This window comes from Malaclemys terrapin, chromosome 15, assembly GCF_027887155.1.
Source record: "Malaclemys terrapin pileata isolate rMalTer1 chromosome 15, rMalTer1.hap1, whole genome shotgun sequence".
Lineage (NCBI taxonomy): Eukaryota > Metazoa > Chordata > Testudines > Emydidae > Malaclemys > Malaclemys terrapin.
Genome location: NC_071519.1, coordinates 22,095,753 through 22,112,353, shown reverse-complemented (window position 1 = coordinate 22,112,353; position 16,601 = coordinate 22,095,753). Strand labels below are relative to the sequence as shown.

At 44.1% G+C, this 16,601-nt stretch overlaps 1 protein-coding gene across 1 annotated transcript in view; it reads right to left on the bottom strand.

The window, feature by feature from the left end:
* Positions 1 to 7,904: 7,904 nt before the first annotated feature.
* Positions 7,905 to 16,601, bottom strand: part of BARX2 (BARX homeobox 2) — a 49,555-nt gene continuing 40,858 nt past the window's right edge. Inside the window, exons 2-4 of the mRNA XM_054049535.1 lie at positions 14,889 to 15,186; positions 10,514 to 10,598; positions 7,905 to 9,164 (exon numbers count right to left, since the gene is read on the bottom strand). Coding sequence (XP_053905510.1) covers positions 8,913 to 9,164; positions 10,514 to 10,598; positions 14,889 to 15,186 — 635 coding nt within the window. The 3' untranslated portion in view covers positions 7,905 to 8,912. The remainder of the gene's footprint in view (positions 9,165 to 10,513; positions 10,599 to 14,888; positions 15,187 to 16,601) is intronic.

Sequence of the window (16,601 nt, the reverse complement as noted above, 5' to 3'; positions counted from 1 at the left end):
GATGCCATACACTTCCTCAGTAAAACAAACACGTTGTGCACTCAAAATATACTGTAAATAATATAAAATATTGTAAACAGCATTTGGAATACTATGAATAACTTTTCAACAAAAGCCGCAAAACCAGTCAATCTCTGGTATTCCTCGTGCAGATGTTCCCCCTTTTGTTTCTGTTACAAACATTCAAATATAAGGTTTCAGCATCACATTTTCTATGCTTCAGCACACACGTCCCCTCTGATCTTCTCTCAGAGGTGACTGCTCAGTCTTTATGGCCAGACCATAGTACCTAGGATGTATCACCTGGACTCCTCAGTCCTTTCACACACCCCAGAACCCCATCAGCAAACAATTAGGCTGGGCATCTCCACAGCGAGCAGCATTCCAGCCCTGGGGTCAATAGCTGACTAGTCCTCACAATTGCTGGTGAAACAGAATCTCTGCCTGTATCCAAAGAGGTACACGGATTGGGATGAGCATATCAAAGGTCCACTTCTGGATCTCTATAAGGCTCTCATGCTGTAGGACACCATCTTTTCCCCCATAAACTCAGCTAAGTCAAACAAGAGTTCACAAATCCTCCCTTCATTAAGTGCTGCCCCATTCGCTCTCTCTCTCTCTGAGGCAGAATCCCACTTTAGAGCCCTTAGGTGATAGCTCAATATGAGTTCCACAGGTTCTGTTGCCTCTAGAGGAGACCAATGCTTCTCCCCCAGCTCTTCCTATAGGTCCATAAAATACTCCATGGTGGACCAAACATTATCCCAATGGAGAGCTCCCCTAGTAAATAAACCTGGAAGAACGCTGACCTGTATCCAAAGTGAGGCAGTGTTGTATCACCCAGGCAAGGTATTAACAAACTTCAACAGAACTTTATTTACAGTGGAAATCTCTTTACCAAGCTGTAGTTGCACACTCTCTAACTCTCATTCAGCCTCCTCAACTCCTCCCCGCTCCTTCCTGTCCTTTCAGACTCCCAACAGCCAGTGCTCCCAGTTCTAATAATCACATGCAGCATCTAAACACCACAGGCAGGGAGTGGGATCCAGCCGTCACAGCAGGCACATCTCTTGGTCCTGTTTTGATCAGCTGATGAGTCCACGGGGCTGCCTGTCTTTAATTCCTGTTCTGGAAGTTGCTGGGCCCTCCTGGCTGAGTTGCCCCGCAGGCTACTCTCTGCACATGTGCAGAGAGACACAATATCCAGCTAACATCCATGTTTCCTCCCCACTGTCTCTCTCCCTCTCCCCTGGAGAAACAAAGTCAAATACTGCAGCCTAAAGCATGTGGGGTACAGGTGCATATCCACTGACTCAGAATTGCTCATCTGTGTGTCACAGGCCTTAGACTGCTCTTGAAGATTTTTCCTTTTGCTCAAATGTCCGGGGCCTGCACTTTTGGAATGGGAAGATGACAGTTCTGTCGGTGCCGCCATGAAGTTCCCAGTGCATGTAACATGGTGTTGACAGCTATGAGAGGATAAATGGGCATGAGCTCATCACTACTCTTCCTACTGGACATGGGTGTTACTAATGTTTGGGAAGGACTTTAGTAGACCTGGAAAGTAGGGGTGCTATTTTGTCTCTGGTGTGTTGGTTTCTTTTACTTTATGGACCTATGGGAAGCATTCACCCAAAGGTTCCTGCTGCCAGTGCCTGCACTCTGGCATTCCCACTAGCCTTCTTCTCTAGGAAACTCCTTTGTTTAATGAATTTTTTTAAACATTCTTGCTAACCACAGGAAGCAAAACCAAAGCTGAGTCAGCCCCGGACCACCTGAGGTTGGGAGTCGCTCCCTAGTATTTATGGAGCAACTCACCCTCCTCCTGCCCTAGGTTGTTTGACAAAAAAATAATCAGTGTTTCCAGCAGATAATGGATGTGCTGGAACAGACTGGACGGGGATTAGCTCACTTTGTTCGATTGGCAACAACCTAGCAGCATACCTTTCTATCTTGGCATGGACAGATCACAGCAGCTGCAGGAGGCCTCCTTTGAGGCAAGGACTGCTATGCTACCGGATTATTGTTACGATGATTCAGATAAGCATGTTGCAGTAGCAGTGTGGCAGGGGGCTTGGGATACCATTCCTGCTCATAGCGGGCACCTGCTTGAGAGGAAAGAGGGATTCCTGTTGGTTTAGTAAGAAGTGTCTTCTGGAGATGCCCTAAAACACCCTAGGTTAGGTTTCAAATCTCCACATTGAAACCTGCCCCCCCTGAACTTACACTTCTACTAGACTATGGTGTAAATATATAGTGATGCCAACTCTCTTTCAAAGTCTGAGGTGTTCTAATTAATTTCTGGTTTATGCCTTTTAATCTCATCACATTTTGCCCTTATCCAAAATGGCTGCTATTTCCCATTGCTGCCAATGGGACTCTTCCCTTAGTAAGATGGCTGCCATGTCCCTTTGAACTTGAGGCTGTCCTGGGCAAAAAAATGGATACCACCTCCATCCAGCCCTTCCAATAGGGCTAACGCCAAGTTGCCTTCAAGGAAGATAGTGGCCCCTTAAACACCCTGTGAGAGAGTCAGACAAGGGGCAGGATAATGTGGAGATGCCAGGAATGGAGCTGTTGGATCAGCAAGGAGGGGGAATGCAACAGAAAAGTATAGGAAGTCCAAGAAATGTAGACAGCACGAGGCAGGCTGAGGAGAGTGCAGGGAAATGTGGAGGGGTAGGAGGCACACTGAGGGAGTGCAATGGAACATGGTGTGGCAGAGAGGGGAAAGCATGAGGGGAAAGGGAGGGAAATATTTTGGGACAAGAGGGAGACAGGAGACTGGGCAAGCATGTTCGGCAGGGAGCGATCCTGCATTGGCAGGATGATGGAGTGGGTGTTCTAAAGTGGGGTGGGTCCTTCTACCTCTGACATTTGATTCTATGAGATGTTTGGCAGGGTTGTACCCACCCATAGTCTTGATTCAGCTTTGAACCCAAACTCTGAATCCTAACCTCAACCTGATCTAGATCAGAGTATCTTCACTTTACTTTATATAGGCCTACATTTTCAGAAGTGACTTGTGATTTTTTTTGGGTGCCTCTTGTGTTTCAGTCCCCAATCTGAGACAACTTAGAGGGGCCAGATTTTTGGAGGGTGGGTGCTCAGCCCTTTCTAAAAATCGGGAAGTATCTTTTCTGCATCACTATAATGGGACACTCATATCAGCCGGAGACAAATTTGAGCATAAACACAAGTACAAATAGGATGATGCAAGGTGACTTACACTAACCTAACTTTGTAATATAGAGCAGGCCTCAGGCCCATTTCAGATACCTCAAGCTGAACATCCAAAATAATTGAGATGTTCAAAATCACTAGTCACTTCTAAAAATCTTGGCCATGATTCTTTCTGCCCAAAGAGCTTTACAAAATACAAGCATATATATATGCTGGTGCTGAGATCTCTATGCCATCCAGCAGAACTATATAAATCTGAGTGAAAATAGTTGCACATAAGGTAAAGCCATCGAAATCCTCCATTTCACAGAAGAGCTTGTTTTTCTCTTGACTTTTCACATTTAGAAAAAAAAAACTGTTCGGGGTTTGTTTGTTTTTTTGGACAAAAAAGAATGGGAAATGGAAAAACAAAAAGCTTTGGATTTTTTTAAAATAAAGCTGACTTTTTTCAGATTTTATTCTGCTCAGTTAATATTGGCCCTCTTTTTTTTTCTCTATTCCAACTTTGTTTTCCTTTTTTTCCCCATTTTGCCCCCAGAAAAGAGTGCGAAGGAGGGAAAAGAGGAGAGAAAGATGTAACAAAAAAAACCAAACACACAAAAACTCAGTTTGACAAAGTTAAATTAGCAGCTAAATATGCATTTATATGTTTTCCGTAAAGGGGAGTTTTAGGGCCTGATCATCCAGACTGGGACCTGAGGGAACTCAGTGTTTTGCAGGAAGAGCTCAGTGCCTTGCAGGATTGGCTTTGAATAGGTGGCTCCAATAATATAGAAGAGAACCCCAGCCAGAGCCCCAGATGTGAAGACCTTACATCCCTGTGGGGATTTCTGATGCCAGCATCACAGCATGGTTCGTAGTTTGTATTGGAACTAAAATCTGAACACCCCTGAACATTGGCAGTGTTCTGCTCCCTGGTCAAATATCTCTGATCAGGCCCCATTTGAAATGTACTCCACCCCTGCAGCAGACTCTTTGAACCCCTGTAAGTGACAGAAGAGGGGACCCCAGTGATGGGAAAAGTTGCCTTTCAGAATTCTAGTGATGGATCTGTCTGCAGGGGGAACCTGGGATGGGCAGGCGGAAGCTTGGAAAGCCTCTTGTTGCTGTTCTAATGATAAAAGATGAAGCATCCAACTAATCTGTGTGCAGGCTTGTTGGAGGCGTCCACATGACAAGCCTCCTGGCTTTCTCCAGAACTAACTGGTATTCCAGGGCCAAGTACTGCAGCCTGCACCTTCAGAATAGGCTCGACCGCAAGGTGTTTTCGGAATGCTGCTGCAAAACAAAGTATGATGCAATCATTAATGCAGGAGACAGGAGCTGCCCGAGGAGCTGACTGAAACACAGTGGCCAGAGAGACATGTCCAACTAGCACATTAAATTTGTAATAATAATTATACCACCTATCTAGCACTTTTCATCAGTAGATCTCAAAGCGCTTTTCAAGGAAGCTATCTTATCCCCATTTTGCACATGGGGATACTGAGGTACAGAGAGGTGAAATGACTTAACCATTGTTACCCAGCAGGCCACTGACAGAATGAGGAATAGAGCCCACCTCTCCTGAGTGCCAGTCCAATGCTCTATCCGGTAGGCCACACTGCCTCTCATACTGGGTGTTGATGAAGGTGGGATCTTTGACTATTTGTCTCCAAAAGCAGAGTTACTAAGTGCTCAGCAGGAGGCACCATTTCAGTGCCCCGAAGAACTGGTGAAATGCAGTTGCAGAAGTAGAAAGCAACTGGTACTAAGGCAGATGGGGGGAAGATGGAGGTCTCTCCGACTGATGGGACTGTAGAGGTGTCTGTTGTTGGCGGACAGCATGTACTTTTAATTCTACATTTTGCATTGCCCCAACAGTTCTGGACCATCCAGGCATGGTTTAAGGGAGGCTAAACCCAGATCTATCCAAATTCCAGATCCACACCCTCCTAAACTTCTCCGAGCCTAGACTTCCATTCCTAGAGAGAGTCTTCCTCCCAGCCCAGGCAGGCAGACACTTGTCTCCCCCCTACTCCCCCCCGGCATGACACAGTTTAACACTTTCTGGACCGAGACTGCAGATATCACCCACCGTAGAACAGCACTTCCAAATATCAATGCCTGATTTTAGGCACCTAACTCCACATTCCAGCAAGAAAAGGCGTGGCCTGATTTCCAGAGGGCTTGAGAGCTCACTGCAGTCAGGGGTGGGCTTTCTTGTAGAACAGAACAGTGAATGTAAAGCCGATGCTGCCTTTTTAAGGGCTGAACATTAACAGGCTTCTCTCGGCCCAAGTAAAGGCATAAGCTGAAGCCTTCTTCAGCCCAATTCAAAACAAAAGTGAAGCATGTGGCTCAGTTCAGTCACGTTTAAGTGAAGAGAAGGCGAACAAACCACCTCCTCATCCCACCACTTCTTGACTCCCACTACCATATTCTGCCCTTACCTCACTACAGCACTCTGTTCTTTTAAGGTGCTGGAAGATCAATTATCTCCACACAGCTGGCCCAGCTCTGCTACCCTGCCAACTTCTGCTGGGTGCAGCTAAGTGAGCTAGCCAGAAGGAGAGGGTTAATTTCTGGCCTGCCAATCTCTGAATGGGACTTCTCTGCCTCATCACATCAGAATTGTTGTATGTTATTCCTCTAGGTGCACATAAAATACAGATCTTCCCACGGATTTAGGGTCTGATCGAAGCCCATTGAAATCAATGGAAAGACTCCCACCAATTTTCATGGGGTTTGTACCAGTTGAGCTAATACTGTAAGTAATTTAGGGAAAAGTAGTTTAAAGTTGATAAACTACTGGCTTTGACAATGTTCTCCCTCTTTTGATTTGAGTTTTTCTGTGAACTTTCTAGAGGTTGAGTTTGCTGGCAGGAAGGATAGTGGAAGCGACTGATTTTAAGTGAATATCCAAATATTTGTAGAGTAAACGTTGAACTCGTAAATATAAATCACACTGGAAAGCTAGATGCAAAGAATGATACTCATCCAAAAGAACAAACTTTCTGAGTGACTTATGGATCCATTTAAAAATAACCAATGCAATTGAATATTGAATACTCACAGCAAATAATTCACAGTGATTAGAGCTGGATTAAGATTTTCCTCCTGAAAAATTAGGTTTTGTCAAAAACAATTTAGAAGGGTGCAGGGAATGTCATTTTCAACACTCTTAATTTTTCAGTAGGAAATTTCAATTTTTGTTTTTTTTAAATTGAAGTTTTAGTTTTGTTGTAGATTTTGAAAACTGAATATTTTTTGAAACTTCCTATTTTTGTCCCTCTCTTTTTTTTTCTTGAGGGTGTCATTTTTTCTTTATTTCAATTTCCCTTTCTCCACTGTAATATTTAAAAACATCCTCACCTTTGAGACGTTAGACTGGGGAAAGGAAATTTTTAAAAACAAAATGCCTTGAACATTTTTTCATTGCATGGCAGTCAATGGCAAAAAAAAAAAAAGATGGACAATGAAATTTCAAAATTTTGGAAACTCAGCATTTTCCAAAATAATTTTTGTAAAGTTTTGAAAAAATGAAAAATTGTTCTATTTCCAACCTTGCAAAATGGAAATAACTGACATTTTTGTGAAGTTGTTTTTATCAGTTCCAGAAATGATTTGCACATCAAAAATAATTAAGCAAAAGATTTTGAAATCCAAATAAACTTGACCAATTGCTAGACATTTACAGACACTTTGCAAATAGTAAGGTGAAATTCATCAGGTAAACTATTCACAGCAAATTATGCTCCTAATTCTAGTCCTCACAGAAAACAATTGGATTTGAGACATCTGAATAAACTTCTTTTAGAAAATGTTGATGCTATGACTACTAGATTTTCAAGGCCAGAAGGGACCAGTGTGATAATCTAGTCTGACCTCCTGCATAACACATGTCATAGGACTTCCATGTAGTAAGAACACCAGAACGAGTCTTTAGTTGTGGTTGAACTCGAGCATATGATTGGAAAAACACCCAGTCTCGATTTAACTTCCAGGGATCCATCACGACATATTGTGCCTACATTCTAGCTGATGGGACAGATACCAGACTTCTGGCCTTCCACCCTCAGACTCATTCCTTTTATTTTGCATCTCAGAGTGTTTGGTGACGCTGTGGAATGGGCACCTGTTCAAAAATTTGAGCACATCCCCAAAAGTAGGAAGGATATCTGTGATTAAGACACAAGGTTACAGGTTAGGAGATTAAAAGTAAGATCCTCATCCTTTTCTGCCATATAAAAGGGAAGGAGAGGTGTAAAGGGGCCCTAAGTGTCATATCTGTCTGGTGGAGGATCCCCCCAGCACAGGAACTTGAAGACAGCTGCAAAGCTTCCCCCTCACTCCCCGAGGACCACCTTGTGAGCCCTGTCATAGGAGGCAGGGCTGAGGGGAGGAAGGATGTGTCCGTATTGGGCCACCCGGAGAGGCTGTTCTAACTTAGATGGGCCCCCAACACTAAGGCTATATCTCCACTACAAGCTGGGGATGTGATTCCCAGCTCATGTACACACGCACCCTAGCTCACTGAGAGCTATTGTAAGTATATATAGTAGCATAGGCACCATCGCACAGGTGGCATCAGCATCAGCGCAGCTTAGCCAGGCCGAATACAAACCAGTGTGTACATACTCAGCACAGCGTAGCCGTGCTGACGCTGCCCGTGCTAATGTGATGCACAGAAGAAATCCTCTGTCTAGGATTTGAAAGAGAAATGACACGGAGTCTTATTTATATATTTAATTTTTAATTAAAAAATAAAGGTTATTTTAATACATCTCTTGCAGCCTTCGGGCAAAATGCACCCTCAACAAGACTTTAGGAAACATGATGCATAGCTATTCTTGGCACACAAGTCTTAAAAACAAATGCGAACTTTCTTCAGCCACTTCTTAAATCCATTGCTCTCCCCTAACCCTGAAAACATTTAAATGCTTCTTGGGGGGAAAAAATACAAACCCTACAATAATTAGAAATGGGCCTGAAGCAAAAATCTCAGTTCTGGAGGAGCTTGAAATCCAAACCGTGATCTCAATCTAGATTTTACCCAATGGCCGTTATCTTTATAAAGGATTTCTCCACATCCCAGATCTGATCACCTCAAACCTCCCAGGAAGATCTGAAATCTGAACCTTGACCTGGGTCTGAATCTTGCACCTATCTTTATAATGGGACGAACCAAAACCCTGGGTCTGTGCATCCTCCAAAAAACTGTTTCACTTGGGCCCATGGCTAATAGAAATAAGTGCTGGTTAAATGAGAAATCGTGCTGTAAAAGTTCCCCTTTTCCTGGCAGTCATTGCCTTGAGGCCGGACTAAATACTCTGTCCATATCTACCTTAAAAGGCAAAGATAAGGTCAAGCGAAACACCGAACCCTCCAAGATGGTCATATCACTACACACCCACCTTCCGCGGCATGAAAGGAGCCCTGAGGCTTTTCCTGATTCTCCAGGCTATCTCAGGTTTCTAGACACACAGTTTCTTCTGGAAGATAGCTCTAAAGTACTCAGGCCCCTTTGTTATCTGCAGGAAGGACTTGTTGTTGGGAAGGGAAAGACTGTCACCATATGCATTGGGTTTCTTTGTTCCACGGTAGCCCACGCTGGTTGATTCCCAATGACACAAAGTGCACAAGCTCCTGACTTATACACAAGGTCTTTTTGTTTTGGGTTTTTTTTTTTTAATTTGTTTTTTTTCTCTTTCCTTTTTCTGTTTTTTTTTTCTTCTGTTTTTCCTCTTTTAACTCGAGGGCGTCGTCTCCTCCGGGGAGGGCTCCAATGTGTGCTCCGGAGACTTTCCCGTCTCCAAGGAGACTTCAGGCTTCTCCTCTGTCAATTCAGGCTCTTCTGGGGCCTGAGATGTCTCCAGCATCTGCCTCTGAACTTGGCTGTTCATCTTTTCCTCTGCCTCGATCTCTTCTGAAGAGGGAATGGAGTTTTTCTTCGGGCGGCCTTTGGGCTTTGTCGGAGCTTCCTGCCCACCTTTCAGTACCTGGAACAAAGATAATAAGTGTTTGGACCATTCTGAATTGCACTACTGTCTGCCATCCAAGTTCCTGATGGTACTTTTAACATTAGGATAAAATCTATCCCTGTTCAAAGAGCTGGCCCACGGTTTAGGCACCCTTACCTCGTACTCCAGACTCAAGTGGAACTTAAGTGATGCGTAGGCCTTGTGGGACTTAAATGGGGCTTAATTAATTTAAATGGAGGCAAGTACAAATCCAGCAGACACTAATATCTCAGACTTTATGTAGGGTCCATTCGCTCATTTTCACTGGGCTGGGGAGGGCTCAACACAGCACACGCACAGGCTTGTCCAAAATTCAGCTCCCTTACTGAGATTTTCTTTTCATTCTTAGCTTAAGGAGGAACAATCAAACCTTAGCCTGAGTTTCCAAAGTGAGTTTTTCTCCTCCTGTCAGCTCCCTTGTCTCTTAGAGACTCAATCCTTTTTACTCCTGCTTTGGAACTAATGAGACCCATCTGGTCTTCCTACCAGGATAAGTCAGCAAAATAGCTCTGTCACCTCTATTATCTCCATTTTGCACACAGGGGAACTGGGGCAAAAGAGGCGGCAACTTAGCTAAGATCATGCAGTGAGTCAGTGATAGAACCAGAATGGAACTAATGGGACCTGACTGCTCCTGCCCTTCCTTTCCTCTAATACAATACAGGACAGACACAGAGTATTGTCATTATTGTAGCTGGAGTGATGTATTGGACAAGTAGATGTTTTTTTGAAGGACAGGGAGGAGGCTTGGTATACACTAACTGAGAAACTGCATGTAAAAAGGCTTGAAGTTGGGAGTGCATGAAGGAGATGAAGGGAAAAGTCAGGAGAGAAATGTGGGCACACCATGGGAAGCAGGAGCAGGTGTACAGGAAAAGATGGAGGCAGGGTCAGAGATAAAGACAGCTTTAAAAGATAGAAGCAGGGACATCGCCTATCAGAGCTGGACTTAGCTTCATTGAGTTGAAGTCTCTTTGTGGTCCCCAATTGCCACTAGCAATAAAGATCCCAGGGTTGCCAAAAAATGAAAAGGGAGAAATTTCTGCTCCTCCCCCTTTCATCCCTTTGCTTTGAATCCACATTGCTGTCCATGGCCAGTCTCACCCAACGTACATTCAGCCATGTGAGCCTTTCGGGCAACCAGTTATCAGTAACAATCTGAACATTAAAATTCTGGACCAGATCCTCAGCTGGTATAAATCAGCATAGCGTCATTGGCAGAATTTATGCCAAAGACATCCAAATGTACACCCAGATTTACTCCAGCTCAGGATCCGTCTCTCTGACATTAGATTGGAGGCCTTGCTAGGAACCTATTGATCTCTTACCATTTTCTTCCACTTCATCCTGCGGTTCTGGTACCAAGTCTTCACCTGGAGCTGAGTCAGCCCCAGTGATTGGGCAAGGTCCAGCCTAGAAGACAAGAGATACAGAGACTTGACAAAGGAAATGTAGAGTCCAGATGCACTGCAGTAGACAATACCTGATTGTATCCTGCAGAAAGCCAATGGGGGGCTCACATACAGGGACGTAAATTCCAGAAAAAGATAGCTATCGGCTTCCTCTATCTTGTCTTTTCTCTCCAGTTCAGAGGAGAATTAAAAATCAGTGTAAACAGTCATGATCCAAATTTAGCATCTAAAGAAGTATGGTCTTGTGGAGGAAGCAAGAATGGTCTTGTGGTTATGGTGCGGAACAGGGAGATAGGATAGCTGGTCTGTTTCCATCTCTTCCTATGTGTTTTGTTGGACAAGTGAATGAGGACAAAAGTTCAGTCGTCCAGCTGGAGACAACTTGGCCCTGATATCCAGCACCTCTGAAAATCAGGCCTTGGGTCTCTCAAGACAGCACCCAAGAATTGACACCCAAAATCAGAGACCACTTTTGAAAATTTTGGCCGTGTCTTTATTGTGCTTCACTTTCCCTATCTATAGACTGGAGATAAGGATGCTTTCTAACCTCACAAAGGTGTTGTGTGTCTGAATTTATTAATTTGCTGATATTACAGTGATGAGAGCTCTAGAAATGCCTATAAATACATTTGTGTGTGTTGGGCCTTCCAGGGACCTACAGTAGGCAGCACAGATGCTTATCCTAACTTATCCGGGCCAAACCTCCAAATCTATAGAGGTTCCTTTATAACTATTACAAAGCCTGAGATCTGGAGATCCTGGGCCAAATTCATCCCTGATGAAATTCCTTTATTTGTCACTCAAGTGAGAATGAATCTAGACCTAGTGGTGCAGTGGAGCTGCATTCGCGATGAATTTGGCCTTGTGTGATTCAGAAATTCTAAGTAGAGCTGGGCAAATGTTCTGCAACAATGTGAAGCCATGCAAAACTCAGGTGCAAACATGGAGTTGCATCTAAATGCATTTTAGGTCCCGTGAACTTTCTGTGGACCTTTTTGTAGTCCCTGAAACAACACGTTGTATGTCCCTGAAACGCTTTCCAAAGCTGAGTTTTTCATAACAAAAGTTGTGATCCAACTAGATATATAGTGGGGACAGTCACACACACCTATATTCAAATACCCTAACAAACAAACTCACACATGCTTTCCCCACTTTGGGTCCCCTTTGCAGTTAAAGGGGCTGATTTTCCATCTCATACCACTCACTGTACTAAATAGCTGGAGTATTGAAGTCAAAGGAGCTACATGGATAAGTTTGGGAGAACAGAATCAAGCCCACAGGTTCCAGACATTATCCCATCTGCAATCCTTTGCTTCTAATTAGCCATGCAACTAAATCGCTCCCCATGCTCCTCAATGTCAAAGGACACAAGAGTGAGTGCAAATCTCAATCCATGTCCTTGCCACTGCGTTACCAGCTCATGAGCTCCCATGGGAAATATGTCTGCTTGACAAACTCCTGCCAGGAAGCCTGTGTCTTGTCACACCTAGATTACCTGTAACCTTTACAACCTCTCTCAATATGCATTAGCATAACTGGCATTGCCTAGGAAACCAAAGAAACAAATAGAGAGAGAGAAAGGAAGAGCTAGGGGAGCGGAGATTGCTCATGAGTCTCGGTCATGTACAAAGCCAAAAAACTTTCATTTCGTTTCCCAATGGCTAAAGAAAATGGAAATTTTTGTTTCATTCAAATGTCATTTTGCTTCATTTTTTGGATGCTGAAATTTTTCAATTTTCTGTTTCGGTTTCTGGATTTTCAGGACTTTTCCTCTCTCTTTCTCCCCTCTCCCCCCCTCCCCTTTTTTTTATTACCTTTTCTACCTTTTTTCCATTGGGAAAATTGGGGGGTGGAGTAAAAAGTATGTGAAATGGGAATGAAAACAAATTTCACACTTTTTTCCAACTGAAAACAAATTGGAAAATAGTGAGAAAGTGCATGAAAATTTTGGAAAACAGTTAAAAATGTGAAAAGTGGGTTTTTCCTCACTTTCACATGCTTTTTTTTATCTTTGCCCCCTTTTTAAAAAAAAAGAGAGAAATGGGTAAAACTCCCCCAATCCAAAAACTGAAAATGAACAGCTGAAATGTTTTATTTCCCAAACCTGAAGTGAAACTACATTTTAAGTGAAAACGAAAATGTCATTTAGACATACATTGATTCAAAATGAAACAAAAAATTTCATTCAGCTTAAAATGTCACCATTTTAGGTGTCACCAAATGAAATTAATAGGCAGCAGGTTTAAAACAAACAAAAGGAAGGGTTTCTTCACATAACACACAGTCAACCTGTGGAGCTCTTTGCCAGAGGATGTTGTGAAGGCCAAAACTACAACAGGGTTAAAAAAATAACTAGATAAATTAATGGAGGATAGGTCCATCAATGGCTATTAGCCAGGATGGGCAGGGATGGTGTCCCTGGCCTCTGTTTGCCAGAAGCAGGGAATGGGCAACAGGGGATGGATCACTTGATGATTACCTGTTCTGTTCACTCCCTCTGGGGCACCTGGCATTGGCCACTGTCAGAAGACAGGATACTGGGCTAGATGAACCTTTGGTCTGACCCAGTATGGCCATTTTTATGTCATTTTTGTTTTAGTTTTTGGAAAACAAAATACCCTGATTTCAAAATGAATATTTGGGGGTTACGTTTTCCAGTCAGAAATCAGAACATTTAATTGAAATTTCCCCATGGAAAATTTCAGTTTCACCAAAACCATATTTTCCAAAGGGAAAATTGTAAGGTATAAAAATCTCAACCAGCTCTAAATATAAACATCAACAGTCTTGGTTGAGAGACACTCAGGGAGAGATTGTGACCTTCCCTACTGGCGGCCGCAGTGAGGCTGTTGCACAACAAACCCAGCTCCTCATTGCACCTCTTTGTTTATGGGCTAGTCACAGTCACAGTCCTCTATGTTCCCCGAGGGCAAAGACTGCTCCAGTCTAGTGCTCATAGTGGAACTAGCTTCTCTAGAGGGGCTGGGTGATGGGCGGGTTTCTGCCTACACACCCACACCCATACCTGCACTAGCCAGTGGAACTGAGCCAGCATGGGAGAGGGAAAACATGCTGCACCCATTCAAAGGGTGTAGCAGGGGAAAAAGCTTTGCTCTCTATTCCTTGCATGTATCTCTCTGCAGAGATGCATGCTGCTATGCACATGTATCGAGCCCTCTCTTTATACAATACTCGCAGTATGTGGTTTCCATTCATTCGTTCTGTTCAGGTCACCTTTGATCCTGGGAAAAGTTACCCTTGAAATCAAATCTGGTCTTCTGCCCAAGTCCTCCACCAATGGCAGAGTCATCTTTCTCGGACCCGAAGACATCACAATTCAACTGCAGAGCACTCAGCACCGCAACAGCTGAGCAGCCCTTCTGCTACCTCAGCTTTTTCCATTTTTAAAAAACATTTTGGTCCTGTGTCTTTTAAAGTAGTAGTGATAGGCAATGCCATGGCAGAAAGCCCTTGCTATGCACGGCCAAAGTGCCCTCCAACCAGCCCTTGCCAGGCATGACTGTGCCCTGATGCATTTGAAATTAATAGAAGTAAACTAGGGAGGAGCCAGATATAGTTTCCAGGGTGCCTGCTGTCCCCTCGCCTTGGAAAAGCGACTGTAGTTCAGGGACAGTATTTAGTATTTAAAGACAATGTTAAAGGTACCTGATGAAGCAGTGAGTAAATGGAGATCATGTTTCTTTAAGGGAGTCACACGTGCATTTTGCACTAGGGTCAAGAGCAGGTTGGACAAACACCTGTCAGGAATGGTCTAGATAATACTTAGTCCTGCCATGAGTGCAGGAGACTGGATTAGATGACCTCTCGGGGTCCCTTCCAGTTCTCTGATTCTATGGTTTCACTCATAGTGCTCAAGGCTGCACTGGGCCCTATATTCTCCTCTGTGAGCTCAGAGTTTTATCAACCTTACCTCTGGTTTTCTGAGTGTCACGTATGTGAATCCCCTGTAGATGGCTAGGTCTCATAGGGTACGCCTACACAGGAAGCAGGGGCCCGCACTAGCATGTCTCAGAGCCCAGGTTTACAGACTCAGGCTTGCACTACAGCACGAAAAATAGCTGTGTAGACATTCGGGCTCCGGTTCTGAAGCCTACTCCCATTCCTAGAGCTCAGGCTCCAGTCTGAATACCAACACAGATACTTTTAGTGCTGTAGCATGAGACTGAGTCTGCAACTCACCGTGGCAGGATTCTACCCTAAGGGTCATGGCCCCGGAGCCACTTTCCCAGCCTCACCTCCAGTCACACCCCCATCCCGTTCCTCTGACCTGTCTGGCGTGGACAGATACTTCTGCTTTTGGAATTTCTTCTCCAGCCCCATCAGCTGAAGTTCCGTGAAGATGGTCCGGCTTCGGCGAGGCTTTTTCAACCGCAGGGTGGGCTGCTCCCCTTCCGACTCGCTGCTGGCATGGGTTTCGCTGGCTTGTGTCTCCGCACTGGTGGCTCCCAAGGAGGAGTGGGGTGACAACGCTCGGGAGCTGGGAGCTGCAGGGCCGAGGTGAGGGACCACAGAGGGCTGCCGGGTGATGACGGAGATGAGAGGATATGCCCTCAGAGATGGGGACCCTAGGAGGGAAGAAGCACAGAAGAGAAGTACAGTTCAGTGACAGTATTGTCCAGCGGATAGTGCCCTGGACTGGGAGTCAGGAGACCTGGTTTTCATTCCTGGCTCTGCTACTAACCTTCTGTGTGACCTTTTTTAGCAAGTCACTTCTCCTCTTTGGGCTTCTATTTCCTTCCCCCCCCCCCCACCTTGCCCCTTCCACCCCCCACTCCCACCCCCGCTTTGTCTGTCTTATCTATTCACATAGTAAGATCCTTGAGGCAAAGAGTGTCTTCTACTGTTTGTTTGCCTAATTGCCTTCTCTAGGTGCTACTGTAATACAACTAATAACTAATCAATTCTGTCATAAGTAGAGCTGTGTAGTTCCAGATGAGGAGTTTATTAGCCCCCAAAAATGCAGTTTGGGGATGACCCAAAACTATTTGCAAATTCAGATCAAACAGGGCAAATAGTTTTGGCCAAAACAACGAGGGTTTTTTTTTTTACGTCTGAAATGTTTCATTTAGACACTTTCAAAAATGAAACATTTTGATTTTTCATTTCAAAACAAGATTTCATTTCTAAATGTAATTAGATCTATTTAAATAAAAAGGTTTTAAAAAAATCCAAAAACTAAACTTAACAAAAACAAACAAAATATGGTTTGGGGTCAACCCAAAATGATGATTTTTTTGGATTGTTAGGTTCAGCCACCAAACCAAAAAAACAATTGTTTGCTCAGTTCTAGTCCTGAGTGATATATGCAGTAGAGATGGTTCACTTTACCATCTAGTTTCACTGAGAGATGAAATCAAACCAAACTTTATGCCCGTCAGTCATTTAGCCAGTGGAACTCTCCTTCTCTGTTGACGCTGAATGAATCCCTAGAAATTGGCCCAGACTGGACCATCAGGGCTGTACTAACCCTCAGAACTAGGCAGAAGTTCAGCTCTGGCTCGAGCACCAATCTTTGTGGCTAGGGGGCCATTCTGGAACATCAAATCCAAACATGCCCAAACGCTAGTGGAAGTTCTGATTCCGATCCAGGCTTCCCAACCCAGGCGTGAGTCTACTTCAGCAGCATCCCAGTTCCTAAACCCTGTAAATCAGGCATCCTCTGACACTTTTGTATAGTGAAACTGAACCAATTTGTGGGGGATGTATGTTTCATTGTGGTGCGATAGGAACAAGAAATGTAGGGTCAGGACTCCTGGATTCTATTCACTGCTTTACAGCTGACTTGCTGCGTGATCTTGGGCAAGTCACATCACTTTTCTGTGCTTGTTTCCCCATCTGTAACACTGGAAAATAATCCTTATCTCAGAGTTAAGATTTACCTAGAGAGTTAAGGTTTAATGCATTAATGTTTGTAAAGTGCTTTGAGAGCTTTAGACAAATGGTACTCTAGAAAGGCCAGGTCTGAGTACCATCATTGGGC